We start from the raw sequence: 23,701 nt of genomic DNA, 5'->3' as shown, positions 1-23,701 counted from the left end.
GTTATTTTACAGTGAGATGTGTTCCTCCAAACTAACCCTCCAAAAAAGAGGTCTGACACCTCAAAGAAGTCGCCAGCAGGTGCAGTTTGTGAGGTATTGACGGCTCGCTGAGCCTCACACTGACAAAGCAAACAAGACAATGTGAAGTGAGGTGTTTCAGTACAAGTCTGTTGTCACTTCACAAGCGTAACAAGTCATTAGTCTAGTTTGCAAAGGAAGCACTCTGTCTGCATCTAAAAAGACATCAAAGTCCCAGTGAAACGTGGTAGTTTCACTGGGGAGCGTTTTGTTATGCTGACTTCCAGACAACTTGGAGGTCTAAATTTTCCCAGTTTTAATTTATGACCTTCCGGACTCCAAATCGTTCCCTATGCACGACGCCAAATGTAAACAAAAACCACGGCTGACTGTGACTAACTGATGTTTCTTTGCCAAGTGTACATTCTATTGAACTCTCAGCCGTGCAGCCTCCACATTATTTTGTCATTTTTTACATTTTCTTGAAAAACGTCTGTGCAGAGAACATAACTTTTAGAGATTGTTTACTGTGACAGCCCAGTCTCACGGCAAAGCGTGTAATAGACCCGCATGTCCAACGGAGGGAAGCCTGTCAGTGTCACGTTTTGCCTCGCCAACGTTTCCTGCATGAAGATGTAGTGTTTTGTAGTGACAGTTGTCACGTGGCGTTTGTCCTGGGTTTTCTATGCTCTGTACAAAGCTCTGAACTAGTGACCGTGGCGGCTGAGTCGCATGGCGTCGGGTGTTCACACCAGCTGCGTTTCAGCTGCTGCTGTCAGCTCTTTCTTTCTGCTTAGAGTTTTCCTTTCATAATGGCCATTTCATTTCATTATAAATGTAATTTATATTTATTTCAGGCAGAGAAAGGTTAAGAAACGTGTGGTAATTTGTAAATAATAGTAATAATCCACAATTTAAACCCCGTACTTTATTCATTCATGGAGCTCTGCAAGTCACTGCATGTTCTACAACACTGTCCGACACCTATTTCAGAATAAAAGCCTTGTGTTAACAAATTAAGGAATTCTGTTCATTTTACCATCATTGCACATTGTGTGACGTCAGACAGCTGCTTCGTGGTGAAGTCGGGGTAGATGGATTTGCCCCGAGCGGCGGCAACGACGGGAATGAGTAACGTTATTGACTCTGGCCCGAGCAGGAAATAGTTAACAGAGTTCGGTTTGTCTGTTCTGGGCTGTGTAGAAAACATGACGGGCCTCCATGGAGAGGGGATTTTGGCAGGATTCAATACTAAATTGAATGTTGACAGTTTTCAGTTTTCAGCATTCTTTGCCCTGCAGGTCAACACAGTGAAATAAACGTATTGTAAAGTGTTCACTGTTGTGGATGAGCATCAGTTACTGACCCTCTCACCTCCATAAACTTTCCCAGAGTGCACCGGTGTGTTCTCCTGGAGGAGTCGGCTGGAAAAATGAGCTGAAAAAGAACAAAATACTCTTTTTTTTCCCCACGGAGGTGATGGTGGAGGGTATCGGACACGCAGCGCTGGATAAATGTTAACTTGCAGTGTTGCTGTGCAGTTCTGCAGCTGGTTGAGTTTATTTAGTGCGGTTCAGCGTTGTATATCATAGCAGGGTGGTTAACTGTCAGACTATCTGACTGGAATACAGCCAGGGGTGTGCTCCGGTGTTCAGGGTGTACATTTAAAAAGCCATTTGTATGTGTGTGTATCCAATTAATTTAACAGCTCTGAAAGGGACTAAATTTAGATGTAAAGAAAGAAAGAGGGCTTCAGTAGCTCATTCATCTTCTTTAACACTGAAGATTAAACTGTGTGAAACTGAATATCTGGGTCGGTGGAGCACAGGAGGAGAATACCGAAATTAATGTCGTGAAAATAACCAATTATACTGTACTAAATTTATTCTGTATGTCAGCATATACATAATATAGCCAAAGGTATGTGGACAACACTGGTACATACAGTAAAAACATCTCAGCTGTATTCTGTCTGACGTGTGTTGCTAAATAATAATAATAATAATAATAATATTATAGGGTTGTCAAAGTTAGTTAATGTTTTAGTAACGCAAAATAGTTTTATTTATTTTATTTCAACTAATTGAAATAAATAAAACAAAAATAAGGTAAAATAATTAAAAAAAATGATAATAATAATAATAATTATAATAATACAAAGAGAGAAAAAAGAAGAAAAATAAATAAATATAAAAAAAAAAAAAAATTGTTTTATATATTTTTCTACTTTATTTTTTTCGAGGTTGTTTTCATACATGCAATTTACAGTTCGTTATTACAGTAATTTATAAACCAATTTTTAAGTAATTGAGCTTACAACTACAACTGTAGAGCACCCAGATACTGACATTTCTGTTCTCTGCATTGAAACGGTCCCGATGGAGCTGACCATGGATGGATAAAGAGAACGGAGCTGACGGGAGAGCTAGAGACCACCTTGGAGAAGTTAGAGAAAGTAGAACTACATGTGGTTTTCAAAATAAGGTGTTAACAAAGGGAACTGTATATACAAAATACATCTATGGAAATCAGATTGATTGGATTATATTCATCAGAAGTATAAAACATTACATGTCCTTTATAAATTAAATATAAAATCCCACTAATCTGTGAGGGAAATGTCTTTATTCTTTGATTTTTGGGTTGCTGGATAATAAATAATTCCTGACAATCACTGATATATTTGACTTCAGGACATCTCTGACTACATACATGCTGAAAATCAAACATTTTTACTGGATTCATTTAGATCATTTTCTAAAGTAAAAGTCCCAAAAAGTGTATGATTCAACTTTTCCCCTTCATGGTCTAGTGGTAAAAACAGAAAACACAATAAATCAGAATATTGAATCAAAGTACTTCCCAGGTATCGTGATAGTATCGAATCAGTAGATAGGTGTTTCGTTTTCACCACAATCTGATATATTATATAGAAATAAATTCAGTGAATCAACCCCCTTTGCTTTATATATATATCCTCTGACATCCCTCCTGTGTTTCACATTAAACATTTTTTTAATGAAATCTGATAAATGTTTTTTAATTTGATCGTCTGATACGCTATCCTTCAGGGAGCTAAACATATAGTTCATACAAAATAAATGATATTTAATATAATATAACACTGATAAATGATTGATTCCCTGAGCTGCTCTGATCTGAAACACTTTATAAATGAAAGAGCGTTTCTGTTGGTTTCAAAGGCCCAAATATGTATTTAACAAATCAGCTGGCAATTCATAAATGTGTGATTTATTCAGAAAAAAAAGTGCTTTTACTCTAATTTATGCGAGCTAATGCAATAATAATAGATTTCCCTCAGAGGAGAGAGGGGGGAACTTGATGTTGTTATTGTGCTGCAGCTGCATGTTTGTAGTTACCAGCAGAGACGGAGCTCTCTCTAGTGGTCACATCAACACACTGCTCATGTTACTCTACTGTGTTCATCGCCTGCTGGATGTTACTCTACTGTGTTCATCGCCTGCTGGATGTTACTCTACTGTGTTCACGTCCTGCAGGATGTTGCTGAACTGGTTGTTTTGTTGTGTCTCTGCAGGTTTTTAATTGTTCTGGGCTGTTTGATTCTGGCCATACTGACGACATTCAAGGAACACGAGAATGTGTCTGCACACTGGCTGGTCATACTGGTAAGAGGATTTTCTAACGTTTGTTGTACAGAACTTTAATCCTTTAACAGTTTCCAGTTAATCGCAAATTAATCCCACATTTCTTTATCCGTTCAAAATGAACCTTAAAGGGAGATTAGCCAAGTATTTAATACTCTTATCAACATGGGAATGGACAAATATGCTGCTTTATGCAAATGTATCTATATATGTATTATTGTTAATCAATTAACAACACAAAACAATGACAGATATTGTCCAGAAACCCTCACAGGTACTTATGCGTAATATGTAGTATATGTACTTACTTATGTATAATACAATATATAAATAGATAAATATAAAAAAGAAATAAAGAGATCAATAAATATAAAAAAATAAAAATTGAAAGGAAAAATTTATAAATATATTAAAAAAAAAAAACATATAAAAAATATGAATGGAAAATAAAAAATAGATAAATAAATAAATAAATATAATAAAATGGAAATCAGTTAAAAACACAAAACAATGACAGATATTGAGCCAGAAACCCTCACAGGTACTGCATTTAGCATAAAACAATATGCTCCAATCATAACATGGCAAACTGCAGCCCAACAGACAACAACAGCTGTCAGTGTGTCAGTGTGCTGACTTGACTATGACTTGCCCCAAACTGCATGTGATTATCATAAAGTGGGCATGTCTGTAAAGGGGAGACTGGTGGGTACCCATAGAACCCATTTACATTCACTGATCTGGAGGTCAGAGGTCAAGGGACCCCTTTGAAAATGGATTCTTTAGTTTTTTTTAGTTTCATATGATACCAGTATCTTCGCTCTAGCTTTAAAACTGAGCCGCTACAACCTAAAAATCACAAGTTGCGTTAATGTGTTAAAGGTCCCATATTGTAAAAAGTGAGGTTTTCATGTCTTTTATATTATAAAGCAGGTTTAAGTGATATATAAATACTGTTAAACTATCGAAACGCTCAATCCACAGAGAAATACACACAGCCCGTATTGAGAAGTTGTGTCTTTGAAACAAGCTGTCGGGATTTCTGTCCATTTGTGATGTCACAAATATACAATATTTAGACCATTTCACAGTTTTCAACGTAAACATTCAAAATGTGTCCCAGTTTATTTCCTGCTGCAGTGTATGTGAATGACATCAGCTGACAGGAAGTAAATATGGATTCCAAGCTGTTGCTTAGCAACGCAATTCCGTTGAAATGCAGTAAAACGGAGCGTTTCAGACAGAGGGTGAACACAGGTATATTCAGGAAGACAGTATGAGGGAAATAAAAGGTTTTTTGAACATTACAGCATGTAAACATGTTCTAGTAGAAACAACATATACATATATGAACCTGAAAATGAGCACGAACTGGGACCTTTAAAGAAATTAGTAGCATTAAAACGAATTTGCATTAATGCATTATTATACATTATTATAAAACATTTAGACAAATAAAATAACATGTTAAAGGTACAAACGCGTTCTACTCTGTGGTTTTGATGCCGACCCTTTTCTTTTTTGATTTTCCCACGCAGGAAACCTTCGCCATCTTCATCTTCGGAGCAGAGTTTGGACTTAGGGTCTGGGCGGCGGGATGCTGCTGTCGCTACAAAGGATGGAGGGGGAGGCTGAAGTTTGCTCGCAAACCTCTCTGTATTCTAGGTAAACAGGTGGAATCGTAAAAAACAACGACGAGCAACGTCATTGAGGCGTCGTCTCAGTCCAGTAAACACAGTTAAAGGGAGAGTAGCATTCATTCATATACAGAGAATAGTTCGTTAAAACAGCTCTCAGTAATCTGTCTCCGGGAGCAGAGAGCCAAGAAGATGTTCAGGTGACAAGCTGATATATCACATAATTATTGTTTATTGATTACAGGAGCCTCATTAGCGGCTGTTGGAAAGAAACAAGGACAAAATGCAAAAACTTTAAAGACTTTAAAACAAAGAAAAACAAAGTGTAAAAAGCTGGATTTATAAACATTATAGATTGTTTATGAAGCTCGGTGACCGATTAATGTTCAGCAAGTTGTTCTTTCTCAGATCTCAAACAGTAATTAGAGTAAAATACGTTAATAAGCTCCTATTGCCGCTGATATCTCCTGAGAGTTCAGCCTGACCTATTTACCGTCTTTGGAAACTTTTAGATCCCCATAATTGACATTATTAACATGTATTTAACACCGAGTAGGATTGAAAACATCAATACATGTTATCATATTTACTGTTAATAAGTGCAGTTGTGAAGCACTTTGGATGAAAACACCCACAAACCTGCTCCTGTTCCAACTCAATCTTATTAACAGCTTTTCAACATCGTCTTTTATGTTCAATCGGCTCTGATTAGGAGCTAATTCCTCCTCAGAACGCATTCATCAACCCACAAAGAAGACTTTAATAACTGTGTCGGGTCAGACTCATTAAAGAGTTTATAAAAGCCTCACATGTAGAACCTTCTGTGAATCCTGCTGTTCTCGTGTGTCTCAGACATTTTTGTGCTGATTGCCTCGGTGCCGGTGGTGGCGGTGCGTAACCAGGGCAACGTGTTGGCCACATCCCTGCGCAGCCTGCGCTTCCTGCAGATCCTGCGGATGCTGCGTATGGACCGGAGAGGAGGGACGTGGAAGCTGCTGGGGTCCGCCATATACGCTCACAGTAAGGTAGGAATGGCCCCGACCACGGCTTTGAAATATCAGTAAGTTAGAATCTATGGCCCCGACCACGGCTCTGGTCAACATGTAATGTATTTGTGTAGGAGCTGATCACAGCCTGGTACATCGGCTTCCTGTCTCTGATCCTGGCGTCTTTCCTCGTCTACCTGGTGGAGAAGGACGACAACTCCATGGACGTGTCCAACCCCGACAACCCCACCGTTCAGCCCAGTTCGCAGGATTTCGACACGTACGCCGACGCTCTGTGGTGGGGGCTGGTACGTACATCACATTACGTCTCTTCATACAGTAGATGTGGTAGGTGGCGTAGAGCTACTAATAACATATTTTGTAATCTTGCCTGAACCTGAGCGTTGGCAATACCTTAATAAACGAAGGTTGATCGCCGCCATGTCCCTTCAGTCGTCCCCCGTCCAACACAGTGGACAGATATTACTGATCCAGACGTCTCTACGTATCTGATGAATCCCATCAGGCTCAGTGTTGTCTGTTAATAACCAACTGTTTGATCTATAGGCTGAAATTTAGATGGAGACGACAGTCTGATGCTGCTGTAACGTTAATGTACGACTGTACTACTCAAGCCAACGTTAGTCTAACATTATACTTCAAGTATAATCCCAAGTATACTTTATGTAATAAGTATACTAATATCAATGTACTAGTATACTTGTAAGTGTACTACTTAAAAACTTCTTGGGACTAAATTGGCCCACTTTTTAGTTTATAAATACTTTTAAGTATACTTTAAATGTAAGAGTAAACTTTGAGAACAGAACTAGTACACTTACTAACTTGAGGGAACGAATCAATAACATTTTCTCCTAGGGTTCTAGGAGGGCTCCGTAAATTATAATTCAAGTGTAAACCTTTTTAATGCAGCAACAAAGTATAAAATAAAGTAGAAGTGCATTCGGAGAGCGCAGACCTCCGCCAAGGTAGGTTTCATGTACGTCGCGTCATCAGTTACACTGCGCATGTCTTAAAGCCTGAGATGTTAATGCACAGGCGGAGCGGAGTTATTCAAAAATATTCCCGAAGCCGGATCATGAACCGGGATCGCCACCAAAATCGAATGGATTGTTCATTGTGCCACACCCCAACCCTCCAAAATATTTCATTCAAATCCATTGCGGACTTTTGGAGTAATCCTGCTAACAGACAAACCAACAAACAAACAAACCAACAAACAAACAAACCAACAACCAACGCCGGTGAAAACATAACCTCCTTCTTTCCTAAATGCATATAGTATATAAACATAGAATTGAATAGATCGGATCCATTGTCACCGATAGATGCAGCTATTTGAGTCAGTGTAGCTGCGATATCTGATTCGGTATCGGTGCATCCCTATGAAGAACGAGTGAAAGTCTCATATGTTAAATGTGAGATTAAATGACTTGTTAAATGAGGTTGTTTTTCCTCCTGCCAGCTGGATGTCTTCAAAGTTTGCCGTGGGTTTTGGCTGCAGCCTGACGGACAAATTACATTCAGCCAAATTATCAGCCGATAGCAATTCTGGCTGTGATCCAAACGTGGGATTTCTGCCAAAAAAATATATAATATAATAATAATATTCTGCTGCATTCAGGTGTCGTCGGGAAGCTTTAACTTCAGAGCCAGCTGCTGAACAACAAAAACAATAGATAAGAAGTGTTAGTTAGCTGGTAGCTGGTTGATGTAGCTTCAGGTCTTCCAGTCAGAAGCAGTTTCTTCCAGCAGCGTGGCCTCATTAAGGAGACCGTCCTTCAACCTGGGAGACCAGAGTTCAAGTTCTATGACAGCAAGCAGCTGCCCCGCTGAAGTGTCCTTGAGCAAGATGCTCCGTCGTCAACAGCTAGATGATGTTGTGACCCTCTGAAACACCGGACTGCCCTTCGGTGGGTCGATACAGAGCAGAGCAGATTCTCAACAGAACTGCTGTGTATTTCTGTAGTCGACTGGAACAGATACATTAATGTGTGTAAATATCTACCGTCGCATTTAATAGCTCTTAGTAGCCGACGAATCCCTTACACATTCCTCGTCAACTCATTTAACAGTAACTTTTATAAGTGTAATATTTATTTATTTATTTTTATTGGTGAAGTAATGTGACAAAATAAAATAGACTTTGACGCCACACTTATAAAATTGTGCCGTATCATTAATTCAATTTTGTTTTAACGCCACAATTTTCTTTAACACATTAATGCAACTTGTGATTTTTAGATCACAGCGGGCTTAGTTTTAAAGCTAGAGTGAAGATACTGGTATCATATGAAACTAGAAAACCTAATCTGACCTCTGACCTCCAGATCAGTGAATGTAAATGGGTTCTCTGGGTACCCACGAGTCTCCCCTTTACAGACATGCCCACTTTATGATAATCACATGCAGTTTGGGGCAAGTCATACGCTTCGTCCACACTGGGAACACCCCAGTTATTATAACGATAGTGTCATCTTCTCTCTTGCAGATCACGCTGACCACCATCGGTTACGGGGACAAGACCCCAAAGACCTGGGCTGGGAGACTGTTAGCCGGCACTTTTGCTCTGATCGGAGTGTCCTTCTTCGCTTTGCCTGCAGTGAGTACACCCTCCTGTATAGAACATATTCATCGTTAGTAGGGGCTGTGTATTAGCAAGAGTCTGGAGATACGATACGTATCATTATCCAGGGGTTAACATTCAGTATATTGTGATTAGGGATGCTAATTTTGAAAAAAATTCTTAACCGTTAACCAATCCTCGTTAACCAATTATTAACCGTTAACCGACAAGATTTGTGCCTCAGATGCAGCGGTGCGCCAGCTGCAGTGTACGAGGACAACAGACAGTCTCCAGTTAACCGTACAGGAGCGTTAACTTAGCAGATAGATAACTTAGACGCTGCGTGTAGTGTCGCGGACATGCAGGAACTTTCCCAGTAAAAGTCTCCACCGCACATTTAGTTTAGTTTAGCAGGTTGTCCGCTGTGTGTCTGCCCGGAGTAACGATAGCACAAACACAAACAGTGTGTGTGTTTGTGCTACGTTAGCATTTGTAGCTCTGCTGGTAGCTTCGGGCTCACCACTGTCACACACACATACGTTCTGTCAGCGCAGCGAAACTTCAGCGTGTTTCCGACAGACCGTGTGTGTGTTGTTGGTGGCGTTCTAGCTGTGAACGTAGGTGTAGCAGACGGTGTGTGTACAGTTTATTAGTCGGTGAATAAATGCTACGAGGCTACAACTCCTCAGCTTAAGCGAGCTATAGACGGGAGCCGACTTCCTGTATCTGTAACGCCGACTCAGACTCTCTTAAGGTGGACCAGCTTTTCTCCTTAAAGAAACAAGTTTTTCTCAGTTTTTCTTTTAACCGTTTTAACCGATAGTGTTAATCGGTTAAAACTGCTCAATGTTGGTTAACGGTTAAACGTTTTTACATTTATCACAGTCCCTGTAAGGGCTACAACTGACACCTTGAACGTCGACAAGATGAGACCATAAAGCAGCTTCATTTAAGACGATTGTTTACGCGGCGCCCAACATTATTCAGACCGCCGGCGGTGTTGCTGACTGTTGTTTTGTGGCTGCAGGGGATCCTGGGTTCAGGTTTGGCTCTGAAGGTCCAGGAGCAGCACAGACAGAAGCACTTTGAGAAGCGCAGACATCCGGCCGCCGGGCTCATCCAGGTGAGGCTCTGACATCATCAGCAACCTTCTCACGTGATTGGTCCAGATGTTTACTGAGTCATAATATCAAAGTGCCCATTTGTGAGACTATTTGCTTATTTTGTTTTCTTATCTCAAGTCCGCCTGGCGATATTATTCCACCAATCCAATCAGGGATGACCTTATTGCCACGTGGAGATTTTACGAAACCATCATCTCTCTTCCCTGTTTCAGGCAAGTTGTTCACATTCTGTTCAAACAAAAAGGGGCGTAGGAGAGTGGAGCATTCCCAGTAAATACACCAAGCCGATTGGAAGTCCAGGGGGCGTAAGAGAGTGGAGCATTCCCAGTAAATACACCAAGCCGATTGGAAGTCCAGGGGGCGTAAGAGAGTGGAGCATTCCCAATACATACACAGAGCCAATTGGAAATTCAGGGGGCGTAGGAGAGTGGAGCATTCCCAGTAAATACACCAAGCCAATTGGAAGTTCAGGGGGCGTAAGAGAGTGGAGCATTCCCAGTAAATACACCAAGCCGATTGGAAGTCCAGGGGGCGTAAGAGAGTGGAGCATTCCCAGTAAATACACCAAGCCAATTGGAAGTTCAGGGGGCGTAAGAGAGTGGAGCATTCCCAGTAAATACACCAAGCCGATTGGAAATTCAGGGGGCGTAGGAGAGTGGAGCATTCCCAGTAAATACACCAAGCCGATTGGAAGTTCAGGGGGCGTAGGAGAGTGGAGCATTCCCAGTAAATACACCGAGCTGATTGGCCAACCAGACGTCAAAGAGATAAAAGTAGTGATTTGAAGTGTGTTTAAATTCATCTTCTGACTCTTAGAGGAAGATATTTAAGCTCCTCTCTGTTCTCAGTTATTAACTTTCATACTTTTCTCTCTGTCCATCCAAAGGAAGGATCACTTGGAGGTCATGGCGAGGTAGGTGCCTGTTATTTAATCTCCATACTCTAAATCGCACAGAGCCGTGTCCAGGCCTCCTCACGGCGCTTTAATTAGCCCCTTCATGGTGGAAAGACTAATGAAGGTTTCCTAGAATATCCCCCCCGTCCACTCTTTAAATAGCTTCCGTTATTAATTCACAAGTCAAATAAATCTCTGAGCTAATGTGGTAAATATGTGAATGGTGATATAAAACTCCCACCCGTCCCGCTCTTTAACGGCGCCGCTTTCTACATCGGCTACACTCTAATGACATTTTAGGCTGAGGGATTTTTTTTTAGAAGCCGATTACTGAGTCCATTAATTTTGTTTCAATTATGAATGACAGTTTAGATGGAGTAATTAGGACCCGAGATGGGGTCTTTGGGTTTGATGATTTTCATTTGGAGGGACGTTAATGATGAAAAACATGACATGAAAATCTCAGTGAGGAGGTTTGATTTGTGAAAGAAATCTATCTGTTCTTCATAAGCTGCTGAAATGATGTGGTGGGTCTAATGGAGTAATCAATACTCTGGTGACCTCAGTATAACTACATGACTGTATATCTACCTACATAAGTTAGAATCTATGGCCCCGACCACGGCTCTGAAATATCAGTAAGTTAGAATCTATGGCCCCGACCATGGCTCTAAAATATCAGTAAGTTAGAATCTATGGCCCCGACCACGGCTCTGAAATATCAGTAAGTTAGAATCTATGACCCCGACCACGGCTCTAAAATATCAGTAAGTTAGAATCTATGGCCCCGACCACGGCTCTGAAATATCAGTAAGTTAGAATCTATGGCCCCGACCACGGCTCTGAAATATCAGTAAGTTAGAATCTATGGCCCCGACCACGGCTCTGAAATATCAGTAAGTTAGAATCTATGGCCCCGACCATGGCTCTGAAATATCAGTAAGTTAGAATCTATGGCCCCGACCATGGCTCTGAAATATCAGTAAGTTAGAATCTATGGCCCCGACCATGGCTCTGAAATATCAGTAAGTTAGAATCTATGGCCCCGACCATGGCTCTGAAATATCAGTAAGTTAGAATCTATGGCCCCGACCATGGCTCTGAAATATCAGTAAGTTAGAATCTATGGTCCCGACCACGGCTCTGAAATATCAGTTTCTTAGACTTTATGGCCCCGACCATGGATTCTAAGGGGAAGAGGAGGAGGAGTGCTATAATGGTTCTGACAACAGTCTAATCGGCCGGCCGGTTCTGGCCCTCGGGCCGTATGTTTGACACCCCCATTCAGAGGCCATAAAAGTGCTTATGTAGTTATGTAAAGCACCGAGGCAACGGAGAAAACAATGAGGGAAAATAGGAAAGAAAAACAGATGGACGACGAGGACGAGAGAGAAAAAAGGAGGTGACAAAGATGTAGAGAGGGAGAAACAGGAAATAAAGACGGAGGTCCGTGTAGAGAGAGATTTAACTCCCTCGTAGGATCAGCGTCTGGGAAATTAGCAGCGTGACATTATCTTGTTGCTCTGAGCGAAGAGGTGGACGGCGGCCAGAAACTACTACAGAGCAGCCAGCTCCGACCAGAGGGCGATAAGCCACTCACTGTGTGTTTCACTGAGAGATATTAGACCTTTTATCAGAGCGATCCGCTGGCATTGTGTGGTCTATTCAACACATTCAGCATTATATCCCATCTGAGAGTCCGTTTTCTGTCCGTGTGTGTTGTTTTGCTATCGTTGTGAGTATTACCAGAGTCAGTCGGCCCTCTTACAGTGAGTTTAGGATATTATTTACAGTGCAGAACATATCAGAAACATTATGATTTACTGTAATGTAACCCATAATAATGAAGTATGAAGTTTATAATGTTCACGTTTTTAGAGTTTGTACGTTTATAATTTTCTTTTTGTCAACAAATGTCATCACTGCAAAACGCAAAAAATCTTACAGAGTATATTTGTCTAATAAAATAATCTCTTAATATAAGACACGATCACCTAACAAGTCACATTTCTAGTTTTTTAGACAATGCATCTTGAATATCTTTTTATGTGGCCTAAATATTACTTGTTATTTCAAGAAATCTATCAAAAACACCTTTTATTCCTTTTTTTTAAAATTATTTTTGAAGTGGCCTTTTTTCAAGAAAAGAAATAAGTAGTAAGTAGTTTTAATCAAACAATAAATAGTGGAAATAGTGCATTTGTTGGGGACTACTTTCAGCGGCAGATGAATCCACATTTGGTGCTCTAGTGAGTGTTTGTGGCAGCAGGACGGTCAGGTTGGTCTCATCCACGGTTCGTGGCTAAACCTACGAGATGTAATGTTCTGTAATTCATGTATATAAATGAAAAAAAAGTTGTCATAAAGTTGTTCATTCCTCCTTTAATATTGTCACTGCAGGTCTGTGCAGCTATAGTTAACCAATATGTGCGTACGTGTCTCGGGAAGGCAGCGCCGTGTGGGAGATAAGGATCGTTATTTTTTCCCCGTTGTGTTGCCTCGTCTACAGAGAGCCGCGGGATAATCACATGTAATTTTCTGCTCTTTATTCGGCGGAGAAGCAGCCAGAAAGAGATTCTCTCTTCCTTTAAAGCATCCTATTCTGCAGCCTCTCAGCGCCGTAATCTGCCGTCCTCTATTCTGCCCCGAGGCCACATAGAGACTCATATTGTGTGTCCGCTGTGGGAGCAAAGTCGCTGAGAACGCTCCACGTTTCAGAGGGCCATGTCGGCTCCGGTTACCCCCGCCTCTCTGCCTTCTTCCAAGGCACACAGGAGTCTTATTTTACCCAGGGAGCTCTTTGTCTTTGTGCTGCCAAATATTGTCAGCTATTGGACAATAAAGGAGACCAAAACTCTCGCAGCTCTTTGCGGCGGCCTTCTGCCAGGAGAGCAGCGGTGTTACGTTGAGGCAGCGGACCGTGAAGACTTTTAACTCCTCTGTGAGAGGGAAGTCAGATTCAGGGGGAAGCTGTAGCTGAGACTAGAAGAGGGATTCCTTTAGAAGGTGCTGGTGTCAACTTGCAGGGTACATTTGGTAGAAATTGTTTTTGGTAGAAAAGGCTTAAAAGCCTCGTCCACACCGGGAACGTCAGCAGCGCGTGGCGGCTGCGTTACCTGTTGTTTTTTATTTCAGCGTCTGTGTTAACAGGTTAGAGCAGCCACAATGCTCGGCTGCGTCTCTTCTAGAGATTCAAGGTCTCTCCTATTTTTGACGCGAGCAGCACGGTTCACAGCAACAACAGACAGTGAAAGTGATCTATTGACTGTATATTAACATCATATCATCAACATTACTACAGTTTCAATGTCTCTATCTGTGGAATATGTTACGGAGATGAAAAAAAGTAAAGATTTATTTTTAAATCAACACTTCCTGCTTTCATTTAAAAATAAAAGCCCTCAAGTGGTTTTTTTTCTGTGGACAGAATTCCTTCATCTGTTAACACAATGCTTTTATTCTGAAATATGTGAAGGACAGTGTTTTAGAACATGCAGTGACTTGGAGAGCTCCATGAATGAATATAGTACGGGGTTTTAATTGTGGATTATTACTATTATTTACAAATTACCACACATTTCTTAACCTTTCTCTGTCTAAAATAAATATAAATGACATTTATAATGAAATGAAATGGCCATTATGAAAGGCAAACTCTATGCAGAAAGAAAGAGCTGACACCCGACGTGTGAATCACGTCGCCGGCACGCGACCACTCCTGACGTTCCCAGTGTGGACGAAGCCTCAGGGGACATTCTTACATAACATTACGTAACAAGCGTAACGTCAACTTTTACTTTTAGTTTCACACAGAACATGAACAACGGTGTCCTGGTTGATAGTCTTGTGTTTGTTTCACCCAACCTCCTCCCCCTCTTCCCTCGAAGGCAGTGATTGGTAGACGTTTTTACAGGATTACAGCAGCTACAGATGACGGCTCTTTTCCGCTCCTTTTTCAGAGCTCCTCAGTAATGGACCGCTGTCGGGGTGTAAAGACCATTTCAACCAATAGAACAGATATAGTGGATATACTGGAGAACATCATCAACCCTGCCTTTAAGTGTTGGTGACTTGCAATGACAAGAAATTTCAGTCTGTAGACCTTCATCGGGTCTGATAACCGAGCTGGGCACATGGCTGAATGTGATAGACACTCATCAGTCAAGCAAAGATCTCCCCAAAGCCTCGTTAACTCTAAATCTCTTTACACGCTACAAGAAGTGACGTTAACTATCGGGGCCATAAGAACTGTGTCAGACTACTTTGAGCGTTCAGTCTTACTGGTTGGTATAGTTCTGCATATCATGACTAGTAACTGTATCTCTAACTCTCTTGTTTTTTTCCCCCCATTTCAGTCAAAAGCTGAGTTTACTCGAGCGTGTTCGCCTTCCCAACACACGGCCGTCGGCCGGGTCGGGCAAGAGGCTCACGGGTCACGCCGACTCCATCGAGGAAAGTCCCTCCAAGGAGCCGAAACCTGCCGGCTTCAGTAACCGGGAACGCTTCCGCACCGCCTTCCGCATGAAGGCCTACACACTCCGCCAGAGCTCCGAAGGTATGAAAAGAAACGCCACTACGGTCTATAAGATGTCAGTTTCCAAAGTGTTGGGCTCGTGGTCATCATCGTGTTAACTGTTCGTCAGATGCAGGAGGCCTGGGAGAATCAGCCTTAGAGGACCGGGGCTTCCCTCCAGACATCCTCATGGAGGAGATGATCCCCACGCTGAAACTGGTCATCAGGGCAGTCAGGTCAGCAACTTCAAATGTACATTTCATTATGGTGCGTGCTCCTGCAAAGTCACTGTGAAACAGCATGACATCACAGTTGGGTGGGGCGAGAAAAAAACTTGGATCTTGTAAATTTACCACTTTAATCTCAGAGAATATCATATTTTTTTCCGGTAAATTTACCACTTTAATCTCAGAGAATATCATATTTTTTTCCGGTAAATTTACCACTTTAATCTCAGAGAATATCCAATTTCTTTCTCGTAACTTTACCACTTTAATCTCAGAGAATATCCTGTTCTGTATAGAGTCTGCTACTTTACAATCTTTAAAGCCCGATATCTCTGAAGCATGTCTTAATATGGGGGAGACGCATAAAGTTGTGAATAAGTAAAGTACCCAAGATCTTTACATATCTGAACTCTCCCAGCTTTTAATTCCACCTCGATAGTTTAAAATGCTGCAGAAACAATAAGAAAAGCATATGAAAGCATGGATGTTGGATGTTGGATGCAGCGTCAGTCATTACATCAGGAGTTAGAGGGTGAGCAGCGTAGGCAGAACTCAGTCATGCTTACTTGGTAAACCTATAGGCCACACTGCTGACATAATGCAGGAATCCAATCTAGTGTGAGGGCCTGTGAGATGAGTGATTAACCCTGTGAAAGCGCTGCTTCCTTCCACACCATTATTTCGGGGCTGAATGGGTCTGAATGGGGTTTGCTCGGATCTGGCGAGGGTTTTAGTTTCAGGACTTTTTAAAGGACTTTCTCCCAAACACTGAACACTCGTGCAGCAGCCGCTGACTCCGGGAAGAGTCGGGTTCAAGTCAAAGTGGGAGTTTATTCCGGGACAAAGGAAAAGGAGCTCAGTGGGTGGCAGCCGGGTGGACTCCAGGTTGGAGAGGACTTCAAAAGAACTGAAAGATGTTGGGTGGGATCCAAAGTACAATGAGTAAAGAGTTGGTGAGTGCACACCAAAGACTCGTAGCTGGTCTTTGATCCTAGTGTGAACCACTTACCCTTTAATAATCGCCGACTCTGGTTGACAAGTAAGGGATAATAGTTCAGTGAGCCGGTCGTTATTGCGAAATGAATCTGAACTCGAAGCGAAACGGAGGGTTCTTAAATCACCCTGAAGGTGTGCAAGGTACTGCTGAATGCTGACAGACCTTCACAAGATTGAATATTTACAGTGTTATTCGTGTGGAAAGGAGCCAGTGGAGGTAGTTTGAACACCTGATTCTGATGCCTTCTGGTTACCGTTAGAGCTTTATTGTGCACGTCCAACTGAGCCAGAACATTCTGGAGGGATTACGAAACCCATCTGGCCTGGGACCGCCTCAGGACGGAAACCCAGACCAGGATAAGCATCCGGCGATGGATGGATGAAGACTTTGACCATGGCTTCGATCAAACCAGCGGTCAGCAACCTTTACTATCAGAAGAGACATTTTAGGCAAAAAAAAATAAAGAAATCTGTCTGGAGCCGCAAAACATGTGATCATTGTGATGAAGGTAACACAGTTTATAGTCTAAGTATATAGTATATCAGTCTAATGCAGTGAGGGCCAAAGAGACAATGTACTACGGAGTACTAGGGCCACATTGAGGGAAAAACATCTGAGATTTACAAAATAAAGTCAGAATATTACGAGAATAAAGTCATAAATTTACGAGAAAAAAGGAAATAACACGTAAATTATAATATTATGACTTTATTCTTGAAATCTCAGATTGATTCTGTTTCCTCAATGTGGCCTTAATACTCCGTCGTACCGTCGTACCATAGACCTACAACAATGATAAATAAAAATGAAAATGTAAACAAAAAACATTTTTAAAACTCTACAGGGAGCCACTGGAGAGGAGCTGAAGAGACGCAGGTTACTGACTCCTGGATCAAACATATAGATAATGTTAAAGTCTTCGCAGGTTAAATGCTGTCAACACAATTCCTCCTGGAGTCGTCAGACGATCACACCCACAGTTAATGTGTGAATATCATTTAAATGTGTTCAAACTGTTTGTGTCACAGGATCATGCAATTCCTCTTGAACAAGAAGCGGTTTAAGGAAACTCTGAGGCCTTACGATGTCAAAGACGTGATCGAGCAGTACTCTGCCGGACACCTGGACATGCTCTGTAGAATTAAATACCTCCAGACAAGGTCAGCAAAACGCACCACACATGATGCATTCATCTCCTCTTCCTCAAGCTCATCCTCTTCCTCTTCCTTCAAGGATCGACATGATTCTCGCCCCTGGACCCCCCCTCACCCCCAAACAGAAGAAAACTCAGAAAACGCCCTTTACCTACCCGCCCAATCAGTCTCCCAGGTACGGTCACTCAAACACAACGACTAGACAACACAATGGCATAGGACTATATACGACTGATGAAGAAACAAAAGTGCTAAAATAATACAAGCTTGTTTTGTTTTTACTTTTATTAAGATTAGCATTTATTTTCATTGCGATGTCACATATAACGATGAATTTATCTTGGTTAGGTCTTGCTTCTCTCATCATGTTGTGCATTATATATTCTAGTACTCTGTAAACAGTTCCGATGATAAGCACTGATTCTCAAATTGACCCCCGAGAGTCCTTGTTTTGCGTAACGTTGTTTTGCGTAACGTTGTTTTGCGTAACGTCGTTTTACGTAGCATTGTCGTTTTAAGTAGCAGCGTTTTACGTAGCGGCGTTTTACGTAGTGGCGTTTTACGTATAATTGTTTTACGTAACCTTGTTTTACGTAACCTTGTTTTACGTAACATAGTTTTACGTAACATAGTTAAGTCGCGTTACATAACAAAGTCCGCTATGGGCAAATGTTGTTACGTCACGTTGTTACGTCACGTTGTTACGTCACGTTGTTACGTCACGATGTTACGTCACGTTGTTACGTCATTGAGTTGTTACGTCGTTGAGTTGTTACGTTACTTTACGTTGTTGCGTTACGTTGTTGCGTTACGTTGTTGCGTTACGTTGTCCTTAACCAAGTAGTTTTGTTGCCTAAACCTAACCAATCTTTTCACAACGTTAACCACGTGGCATTGTGTTTCTGTAAGCGTGATATGAGTCCAAGACAATGTCTTCAAATGTCCCAAAGATATTGAGTTTACTGTCATAGAGGAGTAAATAAACCAGAAAATATTCACTTTTCAGAAGCTGGAATCAGCCGATTAATCGATTATCAAAGTAGTTGCTGATTATTTTAATAGTTGACAGGTAATCGGTTAATCGTTGCAGCTCTAGTTGTTTATTTCCTAACAAATGTCTGTGCAGTCCACGTCCACTCAGTGTCCCTGTGTTCCAGGCAGGAGTCCTACCTAGCCAAAGCCGCCTCCATGCCAGATGCCGAAGACCAAAGCATGATGGGTAGATTTGTCCGGGTGGAGAGACAGGTGAGGATGACGACATTTCAGATGTTCATATAACAAACTAACCACTTCATGCTTCACGTTTAGCATTAGCTCATTTGTTAGCTTCGGCCGCCATGACGGCCGTGGTCGTCCTTCCTCCTTGAGTCAGCTTGGTTCTCTATTGGCTATCGTTCTTTTCCACGTAACTACGTCACGTAAAAGGCCCCGTAAAACAAAAAGTTCCTCAAAAGGTGCTTAGTTCCTGGGGAAAGTTCCTGTACTTTCAGAACGTACTACCCCCCGACCAGGGCACGTTTTGGGGGGTGAAAAGGCCCCATAAAATGTCCCCAAAACTTAATTAAGACCCTGGTTCCTGCATTCGAAACGCAATGAGTTCCTCAAAAGGTTCTTAGTTCTGGGGGAAAGTTCCTGTACTTTCAGAACGTACTACCCACGATCAGGGCCTTTTTTGGGGGGGTATAAAAGGCCCCGTAAAATGTCCCCGGAACTTAATTCCGGGGGAAAGTTCCTGCGGTGGAAAAGGGGCTTTAGCTTGCCAGCAGTAGTCACTCATCCCGACCCAGTTGATCATCAGTCTGTGCTGCTGGTCTAATGTGTCTCAGGTGGAGGACATGGAGAAGAAGTTGGACTTCCTGGTGGACATGCACATCCAGCACACTGAGCACCTGCAGGTGGACTCTGCCGGCGCCGCCCACATGACCCTGGAGGCCTGCGACTCTACGGGGAACGGCGAGGTCCGGCGGGTTTTCTTCAACTACGCCGAGGCGTTCCCGCACATGTCGTACCAGATGCCCGTCAGCAAGGTGAGTCCGTACTGTGGCCGAGGACGAGGAGGCGGAGAGGGGACCGGGTCGGCCGGGGTAAGCCGCGTACCGCCAGACCACCATCCCCCACCGTCACACCTCCACCAACGCCACCCTCCAGCTGCCATCCCCACCTACGCCGAGCGTCCCACAGTGTTGCCCATCAGCTCCCTGCAGGACTTGTCAGCGGGGCCGGGCAGGACCACAGGGGGGGGGGCGGGGGGCCGACTCGCCGCTCTCCCTGCTATCGGTGAACCACGAGGAGCTGGAGCGCTCGCCAAGCGGGTTCAGCATCTCTGGGGAGCGGGAGGACGGGGAGGACTTGTCGATGGGGGCCAGGGACGCCGGCTGGACGAGACCCAGACCGAGCTACCTGGCGGAGGGGGAGACGGACACGGACACGGACCCTTTTACACCCAGCGGGGGGCCCCTGCCGCTCTCCTCCACGGGGGAGGGATTCGGCGACGCCGTGTGGAACACGCCACCCTGAGAGGTGGTCATGTGACACCACACAAAAACTCTGAGACCTTAAATCCAACCCATGCCTCTAAACCCCAAATGGGTCAAAGCCACACCTCCGGACCAAACCATTTGGAGGGAAAAGGTGGTGTCTAATCCGCCTTGATGCTGCGAGGTCGCGAGCGAGGTCATCGACCTTTCAGAGGCCGATCTCATCAACCGACCGCCGTCCAGACGACAGAGAGCCATGGCATCGAGACTGCCCAGAAAAAAAATGTAAAACAGACAGTTTGTAAAGTAAAACTCTGTACAGCGCACTCAAAAAAAAAGAACATTAATATACATACTATATACACCCAAAAAGCTTTATCGCTGCAAAGCCAACCGCACTGCATGTAACGCATGCGATTTTTAGTGTAGACACTGCGAAGTTCAGGATATCAGGAAACGGAAAAAAGCGATTTGAATGGATACATACTATACTTGCTATGCCATTTTGTAAACACTTATTTTTTTATATGAATACATTTCCATGGTTTTGTTGCATGGTTTGCATGATAATGCACCATCGTAGGGGTGACGGTCGGTCGGAGGGCGATAACGGAACCAAAAGTCTCTTTGTTTGTTTTTGTATGTTTGTTTGATGAGTGTGTTTCTGAGTGAATGAGAGAGAGAGAGAGAACGACGGGGACAAACAAAACACTGCTTTAGTTGCTTTCACCATTTTCTTTTTTCGTTGCTGTGAATCCTTCGAGGATCGAGGATCAGTTCTAGTTTTCTGATCCCGTCACTTCGTTTTCACACCACCGAGCTCTTGAGTTGTATGTCACCACTTTATATGCATACAAACTTTAAGAGTTGAAAAAAACAGTTTTAAAAAAAATAATAATTGGAGAGAGTTTGAAACACTAAATCTCTGCTGCTTTTGTTGGCACATGAATTCAGGGATATAAAACCACCTGTATGTCTTTAATTTACGAACGGGCGTCCTGACTGCAAAATAATGGCTAAAATAACACAAACTAAATGCCTAAACATTTCAAACTAACTTTTTAGGGAATTTCTACTGCAAAAATACAGCAAATTCAATATAGTACGTTTTAATTATTGTTTTTTTAAAACAGATCTGATGTTTTCTAACGATAAATTCTGCACAGAGCTGCTTTTTTTCCTCTGATTTGAAGAAGGAATTCCTTAATCATTCCAGTTAATTATAATCCTGATGAAGTTTGGGTACAAAATGATGAAATTAAAAGAGCATTTACCCACAAATCACTCATCTGAGTGTTTGTAACGCCACTGCTCGATATCAACGTCACATGTACGTTATAAAAGTTAAATTCTAATCAAAACCTCTGAATTTCTTCAACCGTCTTTATAGTAACACAACTTAAAAAAAGATGGAACTTCATAACACGCTTCTTTTCTAATCAAAATTTCAACAAACACAGATTTACTGTATCATCCACCGCTGCGCCGTGACCAACTCGAATGTCCGGTTCTGAACACAAACTCACGCTGTCAGCAACAACACCACACACTGCAGAGACTTGGAGGGACACGTGGAAAACGCTAGAGAGCGATTGGCTGCAGAAGGTTGAGTTTTTCTGATGGTTCAGACGTTGAAGCGAGACGAGCGTGAGCACAACTTAACGGCAACAAAAAGAGCTTTACACAAGATCACATATAGGCCTGAACAGCATTTACTACTTTAGATTTTAGGGCCACGATGATACTGAATATAATATTTGACAACCAACTATATCTACACACATGGATTATTACACAGTTATAGCATGTTATTAAAGCACCTTCAGAGTCGGGCGGGTTTTATAGAGGGGCTTCCACGCCAGGCTTCAACGGCGAGTTCAGATGCTTCTACGGTTTATTGTAATCTGCAACCACACCTGCTTTAAGTTAAAGCCAACAAGTTTTCAGCCGACAACAACCAGACAAATATTGAAGTTGCAAGTTTAATTTTGTGGTGATACAGGCGGTTTTAGGGTCTAGAACAGTGAGAGAGACAATAACAAAATAACAAATGTAACTTCTATAAACTTCCTAAACACAAACTGACAACATTTCGTGACATTTTTGCCAACAAATAGTGACAAAACAATAAAGTCAGAGACGGGAAAAATAGACAATTTAGGTAGGCTAAGTATGTAATTTACTGTCCTCTACAAAACAAGCGCTCCCATACGACGGCATATCAGGGTCATTGTAGGTAAAATAATAATAATAATAATAATAATAATAATAATAATAATAATAATAATAATTACAGAGCTGGGGGAGAGGGGGGAATATTCTGAGAAAAACCTATCCGAGATTATAAAGTCGTAAATTTACGAGAAAAAAACTTGGATATTCTGTGAGATTAAATTGGCAAATTCATGCGAAAAAATCTTAAATTTGTGAGATCGTAAAATTGTAAATTTATGAAAAACAACGTAGGCATTCTCTGAGATTAAATTGGCAATTTTACAAGAAAAACTCACAAATGTACAAGATTATAGAGTCGTAAATGTACGAGAAAAAAATGTAGGTATTCTCTGAGATTAAATTGGCGAATATATGAGAAAAAACTCACAAATTTGAGAGATTATAAAGTCATAAATTTATGAGAAAAAAAAATTGGATATTCTCTGAGATTAAAGTCGTAAATATACGAGAAAAAAACTTGGATATTCTCTGAGATTAAAGTCGTAAATATACGAGAAAAATACGTGGATATTCATGAGATTAAATTGGCAAATTTATGCGAAAAAATCTTAAATTTGTGAGATTGTAAAATTGTAAATTTATGAAAAACAACGTAGGCATTCTCTGAGATTAAATTGGCAAATTAACGAGAAAAAATCTCACAAATTTGAGAGATCATAAAGTCATAAATTTACGAGAAAAAAAACTTGGATATTCTCTGACATTAAAGTCGTAAATATACGAGAAAAAAACTTGGATATTCTCTGAGATTAAAGTCATAGATATACGAGAAAAGAACTTGGATATTCTCTGAGATTAAATTGGCAAATTTATGAGATTTTTATTTTTTTTTAGATTATAGAGTCGTAAATGTACGAGAAAAAAACTCCTAAAAATAATGGAGTGTAAAACTGTCGCTGAGTTGTGGCAAATTTTTGCCACTTTAATCTCAGAGAATACCCTAGTTTTTTTCTCGTACATTTACAACTTTAATCTCACAAATTTGTGAGTTTTCTTCTCGTAAATTTGCCAATTTAGTTTAAGAGAATCTCTATTTCTGAAATTCTGTTTTTTTTCTCAGAATCTTCCTCTGTGGGCGCTGTAATTTTATTTTATTTTTTTCCTACAATGGCCATAATACGTCGTCGTACTTCCAGGATTCTGTGGTTAAAATAGAGAAAAAAATCATAAGGTTAGGGAGGTAAATTATAAATAATGTAGTATATTTAAAGATAGGGTTGCTTTT

At 41.5% G+C, this 23,701-nt stretch overlaps 1 protein-coding gene across 1 annotated transcript in view; it reads left to right on the top strand.

Annotated features, from left to right (window-relative positions):
- Positions 1-21,060, top strand: part of kcnq3 (potassium voltage-gated channel, KQT-like subfamily, member 3) — a 97,346-nt gene extending 76,286 nt beyond the window's left edge. The window contains 15 exon segments of the mRNA XM_037787404.1: positions 3,575-3,665; positions 5,183-5,309; positions 6,134-6,306; positions 6,402-6,575; positions 8,780-8,890; positions 9,882-9,977; positions 10,096-10,190; positions 10,865-10,891; positions 15,229-15,428; positions 15,517-15,622; positions 17,639-17,770; positions 17,844-17,939; positions 18,922-19,009; positions 19,591-19,970; positions 19,972-21,060. Of these exon segments, the coding sequence (XP_037643332.1) occupies positions 3,575-3,665; positions 5,183-5,309; positions 6,134-6,306; positions 6,402-6,575; positions 8,780-8,890; positions 9,882-9,977; positions 10,096-10,190; positions 10,865-10,891; positions 15,229-15,428; positions 15,517-15,622; positions 17,639-17,770; positions 17,844-17,939; positions 18,922-19,009; positions 19,591-19,970; positions 19,972-20,281 (2,206 nt within the window). The 3' untranslated portion in view covers positions 20,282-21,060.
- Positions 21,061-23,701: the final 2,641 nt, after the last annotated feature.

This window comes from Sebastes umbrosus, chromosome 12 (genome assembly GCF_015220745.1).
Source record: "Sebastes umbrosus isolate fSebUmb1 chromosome 12, fSebUmb1.pri, whole genome shotgun sequence".
Taxonomy (NCBI): domain Eukaryota; kingdom Metazoa; phylum Chordata; class Actinopteri; order Perciformes; family Sebastidae; genus Sebastes; species Sebastes umbrosus.
Note: the sequence above shows the minus strand (reverse complement) of the source record. Positions and strands in the feature narration are given on the sequence as shown.